Source organism: Tasmannia lanceolata, unplaced genomic scaffold, assembly GCF_043159265.1.
Source record: "Tasmannia lanceolata isolate RefF3 unplaced genomic scaffold, GAP_Taslan_0.1 ptg000020l, whole genome shotgun sequence".
Classification (NCBI taxonomy): domain Eukaryota; kingdom Viridiplantae; phylum Streptophyta; class Magnoliopsida; order Canellales; family Winteraceae; genus Tasmannia; species Tasmannia lanceolata.
This window is the reverse complement of record NW_027518697.1, coordinates 11,462,031-11,484,489: the sequence shown is the minus strand read 5'-3', so window position 1 is coordinate 11,484,489 and position 22,459 is coordinate 11,462,031. Positions and strand designations below refer to the sequence as shown.

At 37.5% G+C, this 22,459-nt stretch overlaps 1 protein-coding gene and 1 long non-coding RNA gene across 6 annotated transcripts in view; one reads left to right on the top strand and one right to left on the bottom strand.

Moving 5' to 3' along the window:
• Positions 1-15,435, top strand: part of LOC143854328 (symplekin) — a 77,185-nt gene extending 61,750 nt beyond the window's left edge. For 2 of the 5 annotated variants that reach the window (XM_077364213.1, XM_077364211.1), the window contains exons 20-27: positions 4,178-4,252; positions 7,975-8,070; positions 8,172-8,252; positions 8,331-8,402; positions 9,586-9,630; positions 12,680-12,763; positions 12,847-12,950; positions 14,902-15,435. In XM_077364213.1, the coding sequence (XP_077220328.1) occupies positions 4,178-4,252; positions 7,975-8,070; positions 8,172-8,252; positions 8,331-8,402; positions 9,586-9,630; positions 12,680-12,763; positions 12,847-12,950; positions 14,902-15,022 (678 nt within the window). In that variant the 3' untranslated portion in view covers positions 15,023-15,435. Of the gene's footprint in view, positions 1-4,177; positions 4,253-4,721; positions 7,637-7,974; positions 8,071-8,171; positions 8,253-8,330; positions 8,403-9,585; positions 9,631-12,679; positions 12,764-12,846; positions 12,951-13,417; positions 14,162-14,901 lie in introns of those variants that run through there. The other 3 variants (XM_077364212.1, XM_077364214.1, XM_077364215.1) reach the window with 3 other exon arrangements.
• Positions 15,436-19,070: 3,635 nt separating this feature from the next.
• On the bottom strand, positions 19,071-22,188 carry LOC143854018 (uncharacterized). Its single transcript, XR_013237331.1, has 3 exons — positions 21,877-22,188; positions 20,442-20,648; positions 19,071-19,484 (listed from the first exon to the last, which is right to left on the bottom strand). It is a non-coding gene; the product is annotated as an uncharacterized LOC143854018 (long non-coding RNA).
• Positions 22,189-22,459: the final 271 nt, after the last annotated feature.

Here is a 22,459-nt window from a genome sequence, read left to right as displayed (position 1 = left end):
GCTTTCTTTCTTTCCTTTCTTTTACTTGGATAATGTTTATTTTGGCAGATTTATTAATTCCTTTGTTATGTGATAATATTAAAAACTCCTTTGACTCGCTCCAGTTAATGAAAATCTATGATTTGTGGACACGGACACGGGTGTCGTGTGTCGACACAGACACGGAGTGTCGGACACGGCGAACCCCCAAAATTTAGAAACGGGGACACGGCTAAAATAGAAAGTATATATATGATACAATAGCAAAAATTAGTTAAAGAAGAGCTAAAACAGAGTTTATAATAAAAGAAGAGTTAATAATAAAAGAGATAAACACAATATGCAATAATAAAATAGAATGTCACACTTGACACGGCACAAAAACGTGTCCACACACTCACATTAAGTAGCAGTACATTTAAAAGTGCCCAAAGGAGTGTCGACATGGGTGGACATGCGTGTCGTGTCGGACACGGCCGGACATGTGTGTTAGCAATAAATTCGAAGTGTTGGTTAAATTATAGATGAAAATTGACAGCGTCAATCATTGAGTAATACATCTGTTAAAATTCTATCACATGTTACTCAGTTGAAGCAAGTGTGTGGGTCCCATTTCATGAAGGTGTGTCTAATTTGAAGCTCCAACATGTATCCACGACATGCAACCCAAACGTGCAGACATCCATGATTCTAATCTGGAACCCAATCGCAAAGAATGCCACAATAATGGACAAATTTGTGAAGGTTTTTACACGTTCATTTTTGCCTCCACAAATCGTAGGGTTGGGATGATCCTATGGAGCTGATTTTTGGTGGACACACTATCTATGTGAGGGCCAATCAAATGAATTCTTTGGATCACCAAAACAATGTGGGCCCATTGTATTTTAAGCCGGCGGTGTAGCTAAGTTAGCTACACCGGCAGTGTAGCTTCACTTTCCTCATATATATATATATATATATATATATATGGGAGCGCGGTATCTGAGCTCAAGCTCAGATAGCCTATCTGAGGTAGCCACCATAAATACGCCATCTCCCATGTTGTTTGAGTCATCCAATCCATTCATTTCATAGAACCTGACATAGATGGGTGTTCTTAAGAAACCATCTCCATACAGTCATCCTAACCATTCGATCTGTAGAGGCACAAAATGACCCATTTTCTAGACATCCATTTTAAACCTCCACAAATCAACGGTTAGATGATCCTATGGAGATGATTTCTTAGGGACACCCTATCTATGTTAGGTCCTATAGAATCAATATCTAACATAACCCAAACAACATAGGCACCCACCCTATTTAGAGTCTCTACCTCAAATAATTTATCGGAGCTCGAGCTCAGATACCATTTATCTATATATATAACCCTACTTGTACATTCCAAAACAAGCTAAAACACCTTTTCCTACACCCTAGAAATTTGACTAGAATTTTTTTTTTTTAAGAGAATTGTCCTTGCAATCCTTCCAGAATTAGTAACATAGAGCTTTCCAAAATTAATATAAGCACCGTCCTTTAATCTCAGCCCTTGTTCCTAAACTTCTCTTAGCCCTTGAAGACAACTAAAAATCTTTCCAAAACTCAGTTGAACTCTTAAATAAAAAAACATGTCTTCCCACTTGGACCCAACTTAAAGCTCACCTATTTTTTATTTTTTTCTTAAAATGGAATCTCAAAGCTCACCTTAACCAGTCCCCAAAAATAAAACAATTAAGAATTCTCTGTGGATTAAGAACAATTAAGAAGTCTCTCCCATCTTTCATGTTTGTATCTGCTTACTACCTATGGGAAAGGTGGAGGGATATTTATTTTAGCATGGAAAGGAATCAGAGACCGATTCAAGATTGGAAAAGTCCACCCCCGGGATTCTTAAAGCTCAACTTTGATGGCTCTAGCTTGAGGAACCCTGATCCTATAGGCATTGTGGGAGTTCTCAGATCAGAGACTGGAGAGGTGATATGGGCCTTTGCAGGGCTATTGGGATGATATGGGCCTTTGCAGGGCCTTTTTTACCATTCCGCCGTGACATTTTCCTTTTTGCTATTGTTTGATGTTGTATTCATCTCTTTTCATTGTTCTTTGACCATTTCGGTCCTTCTTATTTATATAATTGGTTGCGTTTTCAAAAAAAGAAAGAATTCTCTGTGGATCCCATAAAATAGGAATCATCTTTCTTGTGAATTTTCTTCTTATGTTGAATTGTGATGGGGTTATTATGAAGTTCACACATTCCATCAATCCCTCCAGGCTTGGAGAACTCATCCTCAAGTATAATGCTTTAAAAGTCTTCAAGGATTCTTTAGGGCTTTTTTACTCTCTTCCGCCGTGTCATTTTCCTTTTTCCTAGTTTTTTGATGGTGTATTCTTCTCTTTTCATTGTACTTTGACCATCTCGGTCCTTCATATTTATATAATTGGTTGCCATTTTCAAAAAAAAAAGAAGGGAAAAATACAGATACACCCCGTCAACTATGGCCAAATTCCACTTCTAACCCCCTGGTATCGAAGGTACCAAAGACACCCCCTCAACTTTCTGACATTTTTAAGTAGACACCCTAATTTTTCATCCCATAGTTCAAAATTCATCAAAGACACCCCCTGACAATTTCTCCGTTCCCGTCCACGCCGTCACATAACAAGCATTATTGAAAACTAAGAGGGTGTCTTTGGTACCTTTGATACCACGGGGTTAGTAGTGGAATTTGGCCATAGTTGAGGGGGTGTATCTGTATTTTTCCCAAAAGAAAGAAAGAAAGAAAGAATTCTGTGTGGATCCCCTAAAATAGTTGAGGGGGCCATAGTTGAGGGGGTGTATCTGTATTTTTCCCAAATTGAACTGTGCTGGCCTACTATGAAGTTCACACATTGTATCAGTCCCTCCGGGCTTGGCGAACTCATCCTTAGGTATGATTCTTTAATATTTCTTCACTACACTTTGGACGAAGTTGTGAAGGAGTGCTTTCCAATGGATTAGATTTGATATTTTAGAATCAAGAATGATATTGAATTCGTTATATTCAATATCTTTGATGTACTTTATCACCTGGGTCTTGACTCCTGACAATCGGTATGTGGCTTTTGCTTGACCAAAATCCCATGATTAACAATGATAACTTGTCTAGAATCAAGATCTACCTCAATCAATATGATGCTCTTTGCGACTAGAAAATGGTGCTTTTCACAACTTGCATGATCGGCAATGATGTTACACCTTGTCTCTCAACGTAGGATAAGCACCTAAAATGCTAGAATGCAATTCATGGTAATTTGCGTAGGCATGTCAACAATTGACACGTGGAATCCCCTCTGCATCCCTTTGTGCTTCATGATCAACATACTTCTCTTGTACGTCTTTGACTTCACAACCACCACCAACAATGGATGGTGTCAAAAAATGCAGAACTCACAGATTTGATTGGACTAATGAATCACAAACTTGCTATGGTACCTAAGAGCAGAGACAATAACAAAGTATTGTCCTGCAATGGCTGGGATATATGATTGAAGCAGCAAACCATTTAAGTTGTTCCAACCAGATTGTAGAAGAATAGAATAAAAGCCCCTTTAAAAATAATTCATCACTCTACTTTCAAAAACAAATAAAAACACTTTTTTCCTAAGCCTTAATCATAGAATATAGCAATATCATTCAAAAAATAGTAGGAAACAGCAAGACCTGCCCTGCAGTACTTTCTAGAATTAGAAACAAGAAACAAAGGACGTCTTTATCCTGAACTAGGGATAATTTAGAAAACCTTCCCTAAACCTAAACCCAGATAGATTCGAATGTAGAAACAGGAAACACTAGTTCTTTTCTCGCTATTGATGTTCACTCTTTGTCTCATTATGTATAATGGAGAACTTTATTATTCTTTGTATGTTCTACAATTCATGTGTTAAGGAACTAGATATTTCAATTTGAACAATTAATTTTTATTGACAAAACTGTACATGCTAAGCTCTTAAAGTGACAATACACTAGACAGCTATTTTTTTTTTATATTTTTTTGAAATGGCCACTAGACAGCTATTTTGCTCAATAATGACAGCTTAACAAATCTCGAACCTCTTAATGGGACAGTTTTTATATCAGAATATGGCCATAAAGCTTAGGCAGTGGCTCTGTTTTGAAATGTGTTACATGATTGATGACTCCTCACAGATACAAATTGTGGTTGACATGTGACATCAGGTTTTACCTATTTTCCCTCGGCTCGTTGATCTTCCATTAGAGAAGTTCCAGACAGCTCTTGCTCGCATTCTGCAGGTATGGATCAATACCATCTGTAATTTCAAATTATGCCATATTCCTTAGATATGCCTTTCATCATGAAATGAAACCATTTGTGTTTATGTGAGTAACTTAAAGCCTCTAGAAGGTTTTTGTAGCAGACGCTGAAAATGAGTCCATATAATTATTCATATTTAGGGCAATTCCTCAGTTCTCCATTTCCATTTGAGTCGAGTTGATTCTAATGAATGTCCCCATATATATTCTTTACATTGAGCAAATTGATTCTAATGAATGTCCCTCTGTGTATATTTGTCTTAGTGTTTACATTGAATTATGCAAGATACTCATTAATGCAGAGAGTGCCGACCCCAACTAGTTTGGGACAAAGGCTTAGTTGAGTTGAGTACTCATTAATGCAGAGAATAGCTTACACAATTACTTTGAGTCTCGTGATTTGTAGATGCCTTGGCTCAGAAAAGTTCATTTTCTATTTTTTTTGTAGGTGCTCTGGCTCCTACTCCAACCCTCTCATCCTGCTACTTCTAGCATCTGAGGTTTCATGGGAGCTTACGAGTCACCCGAGTGAATTCTTTCGTCCCTGTTTTGTAGTTCAGAATGTTTAAAGTGGGAATATGACCCCATACTAGAACCAGAATAGTTCCATAAAAGAAGATAAAAAATTATGTATATTGTATACTCCAGTGTTTGTTACGAACAATCCTGGTGACAGGGTGCAGATGCCAATATGGAGGGTGTGACTCATATCAGAACTGGAAGAGAGAAAATAAACAGCATATCATATACTAGGGTATCCTGGTGTTGGTTATGCTGAATACAATCATGAGGGCGGGTAGTAGAGACCAATATCTAGGGTATGGCACACATAACTGAATGCTTCGTTTGGTTTCCTATCCTATCACACGTGGGGAATTCCAAACTATGCGATAGGTAGATGCTGATTCCATACTCCAACTTTTCGTTCCATTAAAAGTAGTCTGCAACATGGATACGTACAGAGGTAGAACACCCAAATTGTGAAATAAATAACTCATAATAAATTAAACCTAAAAGGTTTTAAATTTTTGTTTCAGTTTCGGTTCCGTTCATCACTGAAACAGAAATATTTTGATTTAGGTTCGAAATTTTGGTGGAAGTCTTGTAAAATCACAAACGTATTTGAAACATATGGAAATGATAGAATTTCAAGTTGAAACTTCAGGAAATGCGAGAATAAACACGAGTGAAAAGTGCTTTTCATTTCATGGTTTTTTGCTATATTCGCATTTCAATTCTAAGCCACTATTTGAGGTCTATGGTATCGTCTTGATAGACCCCATGCGGTCTTGAAAAAGAAAATGAGTACACACTTGGAATCCTGCACATAAGGAAGACTACGACCCATAATGGTTTAATAACATCAAACACCTAGTGACATGCGTTGTTGCTCATGTCAGATAATTCAGTACATACCACATTTCACATGCAATTCACATAAATGTATTGATATAACCTGTACTGATATGACATAACGCACTAACGATTTTGTTTTCAGTATGCATACGGTCTCAGAATCATTTCGGTGTGGATGGAAATGGAAACATTTCAGTCATTTCACTTCGGTTTCGGTGGAAATTTAAAATCATGCCTATAATCATAAACATGTAGTAAATTACCCTACACTTTGGTATATCTATGTGCGACAATTAGCTGTTATTAAATGGTGCTTGTCAATGCAGGCAAAGCACCTTGTAGTTTTTATCGGTACTTTCTGAACTGGTACCATTATTCTTTTTTTTGTTTTTTGTTGTCCTTCAGTAGAATGTTAAAAAATTCAAACGTCATTGAACTTGCCTAAGGCAAAACTAGGTCAACGTAGGCATGTTTATTTTTCTTTTTAGTATTCATGACTAATTATGATGGGGCGCAGAGGTAGGATATAGATCCGTGGCTTCTACCACAGCTTACTAATTATGCTGTCCGAAAATCATGTCTTCCTTACTAGGACAAAGTATACACACCTGGGATCAGACACATAACCTTTATCGTGATAATAGAGGTGACACTAAGCTGTCCCAAAATCATGTCTTCCATACTAGGACAAACCACACATACCTGGGATCAGACACACATACCCTTTATCATTATAATGGAGGTGACATTAAGCTGTCCGAAAATTCATGTCTTCCAAACTAGGACAGAGCACATTGATATAGAGTATTACTTCATTCGTGAGACCTCACGACTGGGGATGGCCTATGTTGCTAGTCATGATGATCGAGCTGCTAACATCTTCACAAAGGGGCTCACTGCAGACAAGCTGAAAATTTTCTATGGATCACTTCAGCTCGAAGGGGTGGGGGTGGGGTGTCATTTGACTCGACCTTTCAAGGTATACATATCAACTAGTTGTAAACCCGTGTGTTGCACGGGAATGAAAAACAAACAAAAACAAAGAATCAAATGAAGCACCGTAAGTGAAAGAATATTCAAAACACTGACCCCTATAGAATTTAGGAAAAGAGACCGCTAACAGCCATGGCTTCTGAAGGACTGCAATGTATCTCTGAAAATGGTGACAAAAAGAAAGGTAAAACAGTGCAAAGGAATATAAACAGTGCAAAAAGACACCAAATTGTGATGCAGTTAAGATTAGGAAATGATAGTAAAGGAAATGTTAAAAAAGAACCAACCACATGAAAATCTCCAAATCCAGTGCTCCGACCGTGGTAATGCCTGCAAGTGAATTTCGGAGCGGAGGGATGGGTGAAAAGATGAGGCCAAGAAAAAAGGGCGGGATGAAGTTTGTACGGAGGGAGGGAGTTGAAAAAAATATTTCTTTATAATGGTAGTAGCTTTCTTTATAATGGTTGAAGCAAAATAAGGTAAATAGCCATCAGTAGGCAATAAATAAAATGAAAAATCAATAGCATTCGTTTCATTTTAGGCAATGGTAATAAATAGAAATAGGAAACATATATGTTTTGTTTAGGTGGGATATTAAATAGGAAATAAAAAAACAGTGCAATGAAATGAAAACAAAATGAATTTCTTTCGTTTCGTTAACTTTTTGGAATTGGATAGGAAATGCTGGAATGACCCTTTAGAATACAAAACATCTTTTGGACTATGCCGTTTTGGAAACGCTGTTTGCCATCAATGGGTAAGTATTAATGGATGTGTATTTGGAAAGAGAAGAGGGAGACTTTTGGGAAGATGAGAAGGCAAATATAAAAACAGGAGAAATATAAAAACGGGATGCAGAGGGATTGCCACATGGCGCACTCAGAGTGCAGGATTCTGTTTTACTTATATATTATCTGTTGTCATTATTAGAAGCTAAGGAATAAACTAAGTGTAGACTCTCTCTCTCTCTCTCTCTCTCTCTCTCTCTCTCTCTCTCTCTCTCTCTCTCTCTCTCTCTCTCTCTCTCTCTCTCTCTTTTATAGTTTCCATTACAATGAAATTCTTGTTTGTGCTTCAACAACCTTTCATTGGATACCTAGTACTGGGAATATGAAATATCATGAACTGTCTGTCTTATCTCTTCATGACGTGAAACCAGCAGGTAAATTTTGCTTATTCTTTTATTCAATCATTGGTGCTTACTGAATTGTTTTAAGTAGTAATATCAAATCAGAAAATATCAAAGACAGCTGGATCATTGATAACCACCAATTTGAGAGCTGTAAAAAATTATTAATTTTCATCACAAGTGCGTTATAAATGTTCTCAAAATCCAAGTTGTTGCATGGCAGGGTTCCGCTCATACAGGTCCAGCATTAACACCAACAGAAGTTTTGGTTGCAATTCATGACATTGACCCTGAGAGACATGGAATTGCACTAAAAAAGGCATGGTTTTTTTTTCTTTTCTTTTCTGGGCATGACATTAGTTCTTTAACTCTTCAAAAAAAAACCACATCAAATGTTTATGGAGCTTGATATTTTTCCAGATAACAGATGCTTGTTCAGCTTGTTTTGAGCAACGCACAGTTTTCACTCAGCAAGTCTTAGCGAGAGCTTTGAACCAGATGGTAAACAGACATTACCATATGTCAATGTGGAGTTAATTACATAATTGAAACATATGTCAATAAGTCTTAACTTTTCAGGTTGAACAAACTCCTCTGCCTTTGCTCTTCATGAGAACAGTTATTCAATCTATTGATGCTTTTCCAGCTCTGGTAACTTCCATTCTCCAATTTCGTTTCTTTTCCCTGTGGGTCTTTGTGCTGGAAGATTTATGATTTTATACTGAGGTGGATTACGTGGAATGACTTGCATAGTAAAATTTATGATTTAAGATTTTTAAGGCATCAACTGTTTACAACGCTGGTGGATTTATGTTTTACTAGTGAAAATCGGGCGTGGTTTTGTTTTAAACTGCCACTGAATATTGATACTTGGTAAAAAATTATAATGGGAAAGGACTATGATCGCTTAGGCCCTGTTTGGATTGCAAACAGGGCCTAAGAGAATTTAGAGGGAAAAAATATGATTGTTGTTAATTGAGAGGGATATCATCATAAACTGAAGGCTTCCTCGAAGTAAAAATTTAACAGGGTTGCTTCATGTTATATTTTCTTGTTTGTAAAAAAAAAGTCAGAAAATTTAGAATTTTTTTTTTTAATGGAAAGGAAAATAATAAATTTTCCTTTCCAAACTTTTGCAGAAATTTCCTGCAAACCAAACAGAAATTTAGTGCAGTACTGCAAATTTCTGATGTCTAGTTTGACCTTGGCGACTTGACAGCATTGCTGAGGCGATCAATTTCATGTCCCTTCAATTTTTATTGATTGGAACTTTGAGAAAATTTATTCAGAATGTGCCGGAGACTTCCTTCAAAGGGTGAAGTGTAGGAAATTTCAAGAGCAGATATGACCAACAATTTTATTTTGTTGAAGTTTATATGGCAACACTAATAGTGATTAATATGTGGGATTGAAATAAGATCTAGAAGATGGATGAGAAAGAAGTCTATTATGAGTGGGCACAATATTTTGTTTCTCAATAGTTCTCTTTACAGCATATTTTCAGACTGTTATGTTGACTCTGCATGTATTTTCACATATTTGATGTCTATTTGTCAAACAGTGCAATTGGCTTCTCTATAGCGATTATCGAATTGAATGTTTGACTTGGAAATCTTGTGTTCGGCAGAATATGCTACTATTGAGTTTCTTATTTTTATTTTTTGTACAACGAATGTAAAAATCTTACGGTATTGTTCTGATTAAATTACAGTACATCTGGAAGGGCATTAAGTGTTTCATTGTTTTTTTTTCGTGTTTTTATTATCTTAATTATTTTCTCACAATCTTATATGCAGAAAGAAAATTTCTTGACATGTTTGTTATTATCTTTCAGGTTGATTTTGTTATGGAAATACTCTCTAAACTCGTGAGTAAGCAGGTACTAGATCTGTTAACACTTCCAACGTGTGCTTTCATTCTTCTTTATTTAAACATACTCAAGTTCTATACACTGAAACCTTTTCCTGAAATGATATTTTCATTTTGTCCATGGCCCATCTCAAGTTTCAATATTTTGTGAGGTTGATGATCTGACTTGTCAGGAAATTATTGCAGAAAATGATTAGGGAGAAAATCAGGGTTAGATTCCCCTCCCCCTCTAATCTTATATATATATATATATATATATATATATATATATATATATATATATATATATATATATATGAGGAAAGTGTCTCTAGTCTCTCCCCTAGATAAGCTTATCTACTCCTCCCTTTAAAAAAACACAGTGGGCCCACGTTGTTTGGATGATCCAAAGCATTCATTTGATAGGTCCTAACATAGATAGGGTGTGCTCAAAAAATCAGCACCAAAGGGTCATCCTAGAACTTCATTTTGTTGGGCACACCGTGTCCAAAATGGACGCATATAAACGTGGACGTTTATATGTGTCTATTCTGGGTACCACAAGGCACCACAAAACGAAGTTCTAGGATGACCCTTTGGTGCTGATTTTTTGGGCACACCCTATCTATGTTAGGACCTATCAAATGAATGCTTTGGATCATCCAAACAACGTGGGCCCACTGTGTTTTTTTAAAGGGAGGAGTAGATAAGCTTATCTAGGGGAGAGACTAGAGGCACTTTCCTCATATATATATATATAATACAACCAAAAATACCAATTATGCCCTTTCAGTTTATACAATACCAATTGTATCTCAACTCTCCCCTCAAATGGAGCATGGATATCCATCATACCCAACTTGCTCAATAGTGGATTTAGCTTCGTCTCTACTACACCTTTTGTAAGAATGTCAGTCAACTGATCTCTAGTATTAACAAATGGCAGATAAACTTCTTGTGAAGCTATCTTTTATTTGATAAAGTGGTTGTCCTCCTCTATATGCTTAGTTTTGCCCTGTTTTATTGGATTATGAGCTATGTTGATTGTCACAAGGTCAAGTATCATACTCGGTATAGTGAAATGATATTTGCACCCCCTTATCTGGTCAGTTTTTCGTTGACTCGGGCAAGAAAATGATTAATTAGGGGAGTACAGTGCTTCACACATCTTAATCACACTAAGCTGTTTGAAACCAGATTGATGTTGTTGTAAAATCAATTCCACAAAAGCCCCACTGGAACCTCTCATATCAAACTCGGTCTCAGATAATAAGATCTTCAACCACAACACTTATTATATCGTGTGTCATAGCCTTGTATTCAGCCTCCATTCTTGACCCAGCCCCCACCGATTGGTTCTTGCTTCTTCACGTTACCAAATTGCCTGCTACAAATGTGCAATAACTGGATGTTGACCTTCTATCATTAAGAGAACCTGCCCACTATGTATCAATGTATGGATCAATTGATAACCATGATTAGTGATTAGAAGGTCTTTCCCTGGTGAGGATTTAAGATACCTTAGAATCCTTTCTACCTCTTCAAGGTCTTGAGTCTTTAGGAGCATGCGTGTACTGACCGGTGACTCTCACTGCATAAATTGTGTCACGTCGGGTTAGGGAAAGGTATAAAAGTCTACCAACAAGCCTTTGAAAGTTTCCCTTGTTAGAAAGCAACTCCCCTTCACTCTTATTAAGTACATGACTAGAATCAATAGGCATTTCTACAAGATATACGACGAGTTTCGCTATATCCTTGAGGCTTAAGTGGATCCAGCACATGTTTTCTTTGTGATATGAAGTTTTCCTTTCTCGACCAGGCAACCTCTATTCCGAGAAAATGTTTCAAATCTCTTACGTCTTTTATCTCTAATTCAGCAGCTGGGAACCCTTTTAACTCTTGAATTGCTGCTTGAATTACCTGCGCCATGCAGTTGGAATCCTAGGAGGGTTTAGACTTTGGATACTCATAAAGAGTTATGAAGGAAACTTGTAATGTTAAATACACCAAAATAGACCGGCAGCATGTTATACTCTCTAAATTGATTTATTGGTTATATAATCGATCAGTAGTTGATATTTGATGATAATAAATGTATTACTATAGTAATATTGAAAATAAGATAAATATTATTAAGCCAAAACTGTATGCAAGTTGGTGTGATAAAAAGGTAATAAAATGTCTAATCATGGAATATAGGTGATATCATAAATAAGCTATAAACTGACAGTCATATATACGTTTATGTACTTGATAAAATAAATAAATAAATAAATATCTATTGTAATAGGGTTTTGCTAATGAGTGCCCTTAGGGCACCCGTTAAGGTGCATTGGAAATGATATTTTACACATCTTTTGATAATAAATTCATAGAATGTGAGTATTTTTATCAAACAATGTGAAGTGATTGTAAAATATCATTTCCAATGCACCTTAACGGATGCCCTAAGGGCACTCGGTAGCAAACCCATTGTAATATGATCGGTTATCTTATGAATATATACATAATTTAGTCTCATCCATGAGTCGTACTTGGTAATACCAAAACCAACCAATTTGATAAATATCGCTTGTAGTTTATGTGTGTATGTAATTTTCATTTAGATTACAATTGCTTTCTTGATAAACATTCTGGAATCTAAGGTTGATATGTGGTTGTTACAATACTGAGTTCAGTAATTAATATTTCTCTTTTGAACTCCCCCTGAATTTATTTCTTTGCCAAATGTCATGGATCAATGTCCATCGTCTGCATAGACCCTTTGAGCTGTCGAACCAGACCCCTTTGAGCTGTCGAACCAGACCCCTTTGAGCTATCGAACCAGACCTGGATGCATCATCTAAACCCTAGTTACGTCTGATCTTTATTATGTATATGCTGTAACACAACAAAGAAAGAGAAATCTGCATGTTTACAAGACATTTTGCCACTTATGATTCTTGAAAAATGGATGTCTTGTTATTGTTCTTTGTCTTGAGTTTCAGTTTCAAACTTTACCTAAAATTATGTGGGCATTCCGGTTGGTTCTTTTAGTAGCAACGGTGTGAATATAATCAATGTGAATTTTTTGTAAACAGATATGGAAGATGCCAAAGTTGTGGGTGGGATTCTTGAAATGTGCTTCACAGACGCAACCACACTCTTTTCGGGTGCTTTTACAGGTATTATATGGTCTTTTCATTTGATATCTTCCACAGTCCACCACACTTTTAGTTTATCATTTAATGTCCATTTGCTGTTTCAGTTACCCCCTCCTCAGCTAGAGAGTGCTCTGAGTCGACACGCTAACCTCAGAGGTCCGCTTGCTACTCATGCCAACCAGCCAATCATAAGAACCTCATTGCCAAGGTATTTCTTGACTGAACCACCGACCTAGTCCCACACTCTTGCCACATAGAATCAGCTGTACAATTTCCAGTTATATGGATCTTTTCCAAGCCGACCCCAACTAGTTTGGGACAAAGCTTAGTTAAGTTGAGTATGGATCTTTTCCAAGGTTTTTTTACATGCACAGTACTGGAGTTTTTATAAAATGCCACAAAGTAGTATTGGTTTTAAATGGGTTTTTCACAGAAATATTATAATCTGATCTGCCCCAAAAATCGTGTTAGATATTTCAGCTACATCTTTAATGCAGTGACTAATGTTATAATAGGAGAGACTCCAGTATGAACAAATTGAATACCGGTGAAACTTTGGGTATTCCCTGCGGGGTGGGTTCATATTTGTACAGCAACAATTTATTGAAAAATGAAATTTCCTTACTCGAGGGCATTCATTGTGTACATATTTTAACTGTAAATTTTAACATACAGGTTGAATGGGCCTGGTAACCTATGATACGGTCACTTTAGCTAACAAGCCACCATGAAAGTTGGCCAACATCTGCCCTTCTCTTTTCATTAATGAGTTCTTGAATCAGGAAATGGCAGGGGTCCTTCACTATGCTTCCTTCTTTTTTCTTTTTGCTTTTTTTTTTTTTGGGTCTGCGTGTGTGTGGCTGTGGGGGGGGAGGAGAAGGATTGATCCTCCGACCTCTAGGTTGAAGAACAAAGCCTTTACCATTTAGCTAAAGGCTCAATTATGTTTCTTTTCTGTGAAGCCATTCTTCATAATTTTCTTTGGGCTTTAGACATAAGCTATGGCTTAAGATAGAAGTTCAGAGAAAGCGTGTTACAATATGTTGTTCAGTTGCATTATACACATTTATATTTTCAGTGGGATATTGTATTTAAATTTAGACATCCTCAGCCGAAATTTCTGTAGAGCACCTATGTACTGCACTCGAACAATGAACAAATGTTAAAGGGTACTTTTGTGAGTCTACCTCGTTTGATGTTGGCTCTGGCTAAACCTAGAAAGATATAATTCCAATTTACACAATTCGCCTCTAAAAAGATTCAAAGGCCCATACAATGTGCTTACTCAATGAGATTATTAACCACAAATCTTGTTGAGAACTTTTCATCAATTTTTTAACTTTGAATGTTTAAGATTTCTGTCTCTCGGTATGTCATTTCTTTCTAGATCACTAATATCTTGTTTTGAAACTGCCTTGCAGACTTTCATGAAATAAAAGCTCCTCCAAGGATTACTTTCTTGGGCATTTCATTTGTTTCTACTTCTCTCTTGATACTTCGCTGTGAAACTAACTTTTTTGAAAGATGACAAATTTATTGATGACTGTAAATGGATTACATCAACGGCCCACCAATGCAAACAACACTTGTACAGCAAAAACCCTATGATTTGGCCAACACTTTGAATTTATTGCCGACACACGTGTCGTGTCCGACACGAAACCCGTGTCCACACGTGTCGACACTCCTTTAGACACTTTATGTGTATAGCTAGAAGTGTCACTAACTTCATATGTATGTATGTGTTCGAGTGTGCCACTATTTCTAGATTTTTAAGGGATTTCATTTCAGATACCGCGTATCCATGTCGAAACTCGGCACACGAATCTGTGTCCACAAATCATGATTACATGTACTTTCTATTTTAGCCGTGTCCCCGTTTCTAAATTTTGGGAGTTTGCCGTGTCCGACACTCCTTGTCCGTGTCCACAAATCATAGCAAAAACCAAAAAAACTCTAATAAAAACCCATTGCTATGCCTCATCTCAGCTAATAAAAACTCCAACAGAAACCCATTGTTTTAATTTAATGTTGTTCCCTTGTCTATGAACCAATGATCTCCTTTTTCATCTAGAAAAATTATAATGCTTGAAAATCCATGTACTTAAAATTTTTTGCTTTGCATGTGTCATTCTAAGCTGATTTTTTTTGCACAAAAGCAGGGCAACGCTAGTGGTTCTGGGCCTCGTTAATGAATCCCAGACGTCGAGATCATATTTGCCAGCTTCCATCCATGCATCAGACACGAGTTCTTCCATTCATGGTGCGACCCTGACATGATCTCTGAAACCTTCAATTGCCTGAACTCGACACTGTACCTATTCAGGTTACTCCAGGCGGCAAATTAATGGGAGATTACAATCCCACGGCCGCCATTGTGAACGAAACAGAAACAGATGGGCATCCCACATTTCCGCTGATCGCTCCTCCGTGATGGGAATCGCGGTCAAAAGAGGAGGATTCTTTGTCCGAAAAGCAGCTCTAATGAATGTACCATAGCTGTGTTTATATATTTGATTGAACGGGGTTCTAATTTTATTTTTATTTTTATTTTTTGCCCTTTTGTTTTAGCTTAATTTATTTTAATTTTATCATGATGTTCTTCCTCTGTTCAATCTAGAGCAATAAGAACACGTGTACGGCTATCTATAGCAACTTGTTTTATTTTTCTGGATTTCTCTGTTGTGTAGTAATCAGGTAGTGGAAATTGAAAACCCATCAGATTTTTTCAGGCACTGAAGAATGTCTCAAGTGGTCTCACCACACCTAGGTGGGGGTGCATTTAACAAAATGTTTTTAAAAAGTTATTAAAAAGATATCCTGGCTTTCGTTAACAAGAATAAAATTGTTTAAAAGACACTGGCTGTTAGGCTCTTCTTATCAGTCACTTTCTTAGCCCCAAATTTGCCAAATGGATGCGATCTGTCCTTTGATTTGTCATCTGCCCCACCTTGATCGGATGATCCTTTTCCCTTCATCCATGAAGCCTCATTTAGGGGTTATTACGCAATGATCTGCAAGATCGACGGTCTGGATTTTAGATACACCTCTTTCTGTGACACGCGGTTTGATAATAATCCCAACTACACTGCCATTGGAGTGGAACCCTAACGAAAACAGTCATTATATGGCATTCCCAATGCCTATGATCCTGCCTTTTATTGATGATCCTGGCCTATTGATCATCAATGTAATGTAACGGTGTGATGTTAGGGTTTCCTATAGTTGTGCAACTTGGGCTGGGCTCAATGTGAACCCAATGGGTTCAACTCGATTTAAGCTTGGGTTGGGTTGCCATTTCCTTGTGAGTGGTTGGGTTAGCTTTGGGAAAGTCAGCCCAATTGGATTTTAGGTTGTGCTAGGGTTGAGGTCCGATCCAAACCCGCCCGCCCTATAATTTTATTTAGATTTTCATGATCGTGACCAAGGCCAACACAACCCAATTTGGGAAAGATGGGTTAGACAAGTTGGGTTAGGGTTGTGAGATTTATAGGCGGGTTGGGTAAGGGTTTGAGGAAACGCTACCCGAGTTGGGCTAAGGTCAGCCTCAACCTGACCCCATCCAAACCAGTTCCTAAGATTGTTTGCACTCCTTGACCATGTAGATTGGGTTGGTTACTTCTTTCATAACCTGAGCTTGGAGCCGAGAAATAAGAGGGCCCTATTGAGAATGTGGCCAGAAATCCAGACTAGACTAGAACGATAGAATTAATTATCTTTATGCACGAGGATAGCAGATTACCTAGAAAATGTTTCAAAATAGTCCCATCTTTTTTGAGAACATTTCAAAATAGTCCCCCCCCCCCCCCGGACAGATAAAATCCCCCCCTTTTCCGTGAGAATGGTTCACTACCTAGGATAAATTCACCGCCTGTAACGTTTTTCCTTACCTTTCAAAGTTAACGGGGGTAACGTTAAAGGGGGGGATTTTATCCATCGAGGGGGGGCGAAGGATAGGGGTGGCCAGAACCGAACCAGAACCGAAGAACCGAACCGGAACCGAAGAACCGAACCGGAACCGAACTGTAAAAAAATATTTTTGGTCCGGTTCGGTTCCACTGATGAAGAACCGAAAAATTTCGGTTCGGTTCCGGAACCGAAGAACCGAACTTTGAATATATATATATATATATATAATATTTTTATATTTCTATTATACATATACTTAATAATATAAATTACTTATAATATTAATAAGTAATAGTTAATACTATTCTTATAATAAGAAAGTAACTTATATAATAACTTTAATTAAAAGTTTTTATAAATTACAATTAATAATTAATAATTACCCATTAGAACCGAAGAACCGAACCGGACCGAACCGATTATGTTCGGTCCGGTTCGGTTCGGTCCTACTGTGTAGTACGGTTCGGTTCGGTTCTTACGGTTCATGGAACCGAGAACCGAAAAAAAATGAACCGAGAACCGAAAAAAAATGAACCGAGAACCGAACCGGTTGGCCACCCCTAGGCGAAGGATATCATTTCCCTTGAATTTATTGGTTTGGATATTGAATAAGCACCTCCCACTTACTTTTACCTGCTTACGTAAATGCATCGTTGAGACAAAAGTACAAGTTGGGGGTACGGATAATTAATAATAAGAAAGAAAAATGAGTGAGAGACTACATTTTATTTCTGAAATTAATGTGGGTGGTACTTTCAACTCTTTTCACTAACGGATGGCGCCGTACAGTCCAAAAGACCATTTTGCGCTCAAGTGCATATGCATTAGAATAGTCATATTTCTTCATCCGGTAAACGAGGGTTCCTTCTATTGTGTGTTTTTTGCACCGGCAACCACAAGAGAGCACCACCGGACAAGGGATCCTTTTACGTCATTAATGCGTAGGCCGCTACCCGCTCGTGCGCCAAAGGTAAGTTTCTAAAGTTTTCTCTTCTTCCGTGAAGAATAAGAGCAGGTTAGTTGAATTGGAAGCATGCTTCAGGAGTTCTCTGTGACCGTAAAATACCTACCAAGTTGAAGGAAAAGTTTTTATAAGACAGTTGTGAGGCCAGCCATGCTGTACGGCTCAGAATGTTGGGCCGCCAAGAAGCGGCATGTGCATAAGATGAGTATAGCCGAGATGCGAATGTTTAGATAGATGTGCGGCCCAACAAGATTAGATTCATTTCCCAATGGTTGGGCTGGTTTCGTAAGGCCCTTTTAGAAGCACGAAAAACGTTTAGGCCATGTCCGCAACCATGAAACATTTTTCCAAGGAATATTAGCTACCCATGAGTTTAGAGAGGGGTAGGGAGAGGAAGGGAAGGAGATGAGCGAGAAGATGGTGCGAATTGGCTGAACCTTCTTTGGTTGTACGAAATCTAGGCAGCCATAGGGATTTTGGTTGAATTCGAGAAGTCATTCCCCCATTTGGTTGCCAATATATTATTAAACTTCCCATTGACTCCCTTTGATGTTTTCTGAGTAATAATTACATGTCTGCTGAGGTAGAATTCTTGTCCCCTCGTAACTTTCAAATCAAATTCCCCAAAAAAGTGGAATTTGGCTTGAAAAAACTTGGGAATTGTGCATTTTGCTCTCTTTCTCTCTTCCCCCCCTCTATATTGGTAATGGCACTCCCTACTTATTCCCCTACTCCCCGATTCTACGCCGCTGTAGACACCCAATTTTGTCAAGACGTGCTAATGATAGGTTGTCGTGAGGACGTTTCCTATGATGAGTCCCGGAGCTTCTCTGGTCTTTCTCTCGATCTCTCTCTAGTTTTCAAAGTAAAAATATTTTATTAAAACGAATTTGTTTGAAAACAAAGCCGGTCTTCACACGGCACCACCAAAAAGCCCATTCTTACACGGCACTGAACAAAAAACCAACTCTTTAGAACAAAAACTACCCCTCGGGAATTAAGAATCACTCTCGGGAACCAAGAACCGATTCCAGGAAGTAGAAAACCAATTTTTAAAGTTAAAAAACTCTCCCCCTGCAATTTCCCAAAATCGCAAGCTTGTAAGGCATTGGCCACACTCTCTCTTTTCTGTGAAATTCGGATCTTTATCCCAAGTTTACAAGAAACGCAGACATTTACAAACACCCCCTGACCAAAGGGCCTATGTGGCTGCGTCCTGCCATTGCATGAGAGGGAAGCCACCTCAGATGAATTAAATAAATAAGACAAAATCTGTTGAAAAGTAGGCCTACGTGGCTGCTCTCTCATTCAGCAGCCCGTCCGCAAAATGCCTTCTGCGGTGGTCCCTAGAAAACCATGTATAAATATGAGAGAGAGAGAGAGAGAGAGAGAGAGAGGAATATTTGATATCTTTACCATTACCATAATGTAAATGTACATATCTTGGAATGAAGGAAAAATTTCTAATGAGATTAACTGAATGAAGGTGAAAACATAAGAATGACCAAAGACCAGAACAAATTACAAGTGATAAAAAAAAGACATTTTCTTCACATGAACACAAAATTGCGGAGAAAGCAGCTTCTTACTTGAAAGAGGCTCACCAACATTGCAGAAAATTGAAAGAATCCACAAGCATTGAGCGCCATTTGGCGTGCTTGCTAGAGGAGTCATGGGCCAATTGAAACCCCACGATACAAACAAAAATCACTCTACGATGAGATGAATATTCGTTCCCGCAAAAGAATAGCAGATATAGATTCTGTTCGTTCCCACAAAAGAATATCAGATATAGATTCTATGATAGTCTTCAACTGATTGTTGCCGGTGACGGTATCCGTGGTGATCAGTTGTTGTCCAAGAACATATCTGAAAATTTAATAGAATACAAGAGCGAATGAGAATATGGATCTTTGGAACAAATGATGAAATGAAGAAAAGTTACAGAACATCCCTCTGATCTTGTATAAAATAACCAGCATATGCAATGACCTTTTTTTTCTAAGGATTGAGAAAATTCTGATCAAATAATTGATCAAATAATGCTTAGCAAGAGACTTGATTTCTAAAACAAAAACAACAAAATGACATAAATCATCAAATGAACAGCGATAAAAGTTTGGTAAAATCATGCTCGGTATTCGACAAAATGTTTTGAATGCATCTCTGTTACATGGATTCTAACCGTGCTGAACACGTCTCGGATTCCAATACTTCAGTATTCACAGTGACACTTCTAGGTCTTTTTTACTTCTTTTTTTCTGAATACTTTTTTTTTTGAAAGGTAAAAAGTAAATGGCGTTTTCTGAATACTTTTTTTTTCATATAAAAAACTTTTTTTCTGAATACGTTTTTTTTCCTGAATACTACTACCACAACTACCGCATGTTTTGTCTTTTGTCCATCCTAAAATAGTTTGTTATATAAAAATCAAACATTATATTTACTTAATATATTCAAAATTTCAATATATTATTATTTTTTAATTAAAATTTGAGAATTGATTAGAATATTTTGGCGAATATATGAAGCTTTCTTTTTGAGGTTTGTGAAATCCGCCACTCAATACCCGTGTCGGATTCTGATACTCGTACCCGTACTGATGCAACACAGGAATGTTGTATGTATTTATCAATACAATTATAAAGGTAACATCGACTGCAACACTGAGGAACATTAACATAGGCGAATTAAATATCCAGGAAACTTCTCTAGCGGAGCTTTTACCCTTGATACGATCAGTGTTTTCCCCTAGTTCTGAAACTGACATTTGGAAGATCTAGAAAAAGGAAATGCACAATGACCAAGGCATATTGAGATGCACACCTGTCTTGGCAAAGAATTATGCAGCTGAGGCCATTACTACTTGAGGGGGATAACAACATCAAGGTTCTTCTGAAGTATCCAACCTCGAGGATAAGCAAGACCATGAGCTTCTAAATGGAGGTGCCAGTTCATGACCGTCGAACAGTCGTAAGGTATTCCTTCCATTTGGCTTTCATCTTCAACTACCTGCTCTATAAATGTAGTTTCCTACAGAAAAAAGAAAAGATATGTTATATATCCTGGAAGTATGATAATGTTGCACAAGTTGGACTTAAGTTCACGAAAAAATGTTAATGACAATATAAAATTCATTATTGGAAAGAGTAAATTGGACTCTTCCTTCTTATGCTAGTATGAACAAAAACACCAGGCACTTTGGTGTTAGAGAAACAAAATGTAGGTAGCAAAGATTTATAAAGAGGCATCTACTTAAACATTCACCAAATTAAAAAGAAGTCCGTCACTCTGTCAATTGCATTCCCTAAAAACAGAAAATACCAAAAAAGGTAATAACAAATATTTTTTTTTTTTTGGTAGGTAATAACATATAATATGACAGAACATAGTCAACACAACAATCAGCTTAATATCTCCTTCAGTTCAGTATTTTCAATTTGCAATTCTAGACCAAATTAATACCACCATGAGTACAAGGGAATCCACTCTACTTATGGATTAAAATACCAGAACAAGAAAATGCCAGTGATTTAAATCAGGAGGATTCAATAGCCCACAAAGCTACAGTAATTTCCAAAATCTTGAGGTTAAACCACTTCGTGAAAACTGAGGATTGCTTAGCTAAGTTCACCATTTTCTATTGAAGTGCAGTTAAGAAACTGAGATAAGCTATGATTTGGCCGACACTTTGAATTTATTGCCGACACATGTGTCGTGTCGTATCTGACATGACACTTGTCCTCATGTGCCAACACTCCTTTAGACACTTTTAAGTGTCCTGCTAGAAGTGTCAGTAACTTTATATGTATGTGTGTGTATGTGTGTGTACTATTTCTAGATTTTTAGGGGTTGCCATGTTAGATACCTCGTATCCGTGTCAAAACTCGGCACACAACTTCATATTCACAAATCATGATTATATGTACTTTCTATTTTAGCCGTGTCCCCGTTTCTAACTTTTGGGAGTTTACCGTGTCTGACACTCTGTCCGTGTCCACAAATCATAGGAGATAAGCAACTCCTGATTGTAGGGAAGACTCAAGCCCATGACTAGGCAATCTAAGTCAGCACTCCCAAGACTCCAACAACTGCAACAAGCTTGTGTTGTGTATCTTTCTATAAGAAAACTTGATTATTTGTTAAACATACCCATTACATACTGTCGTACTTTCACAATTTTCGAAGAAAATGGATCATAATTAAACTAAGTAGAGAAAAAATGCGGAATATGAAAGAATCTAAAAGATACGGTGCATACTTGAAACCCATCCTTCACGGTGTCTAATTGCCGTATGGCACCTAAATTGGGGCGATGCCATCTCTTGGGGTTCCAGAGTATTGTGCTGTAAAATGCGAATCCTGACATATCAACATGAAACCTTCACTCTTCTCATTTGTGTGCCACCCAATTACTTGCGTTCCATTGCATACGGGACCCTCCACTATTGCCTTCGCTTTGCTTTGAGCAAGCATGGCCACAGGCCAAGTGCCCAAGCGCCTGCAAATAACATCAACACCAGTTACACAGATTGTACAAAAGAGAACCAGTACACAGAAAAGCATAAGACTCAAAAAGGGCAAAGTCTCAAGTTCGCAAAGTAACTTTAACAAGCTACTGTTATGCTAGAGAGAATAAAATAATGATTCCAGTTCTTTCATATAAAGCAAATTTTACAATCCGATGACAAAGCGCAGAGGAAAAAAGCCTGGTTCCATGCAGAAACAGCAAAAGAGAAGAGCATGTTTGTTCCATATAAATGGCACTTTAAGCCTTTTCTTGGCACGACACTAAAGTGCCAACGAAGTATAAGCTTTATTTTGAAAAGGAAAAATAAAAAGAG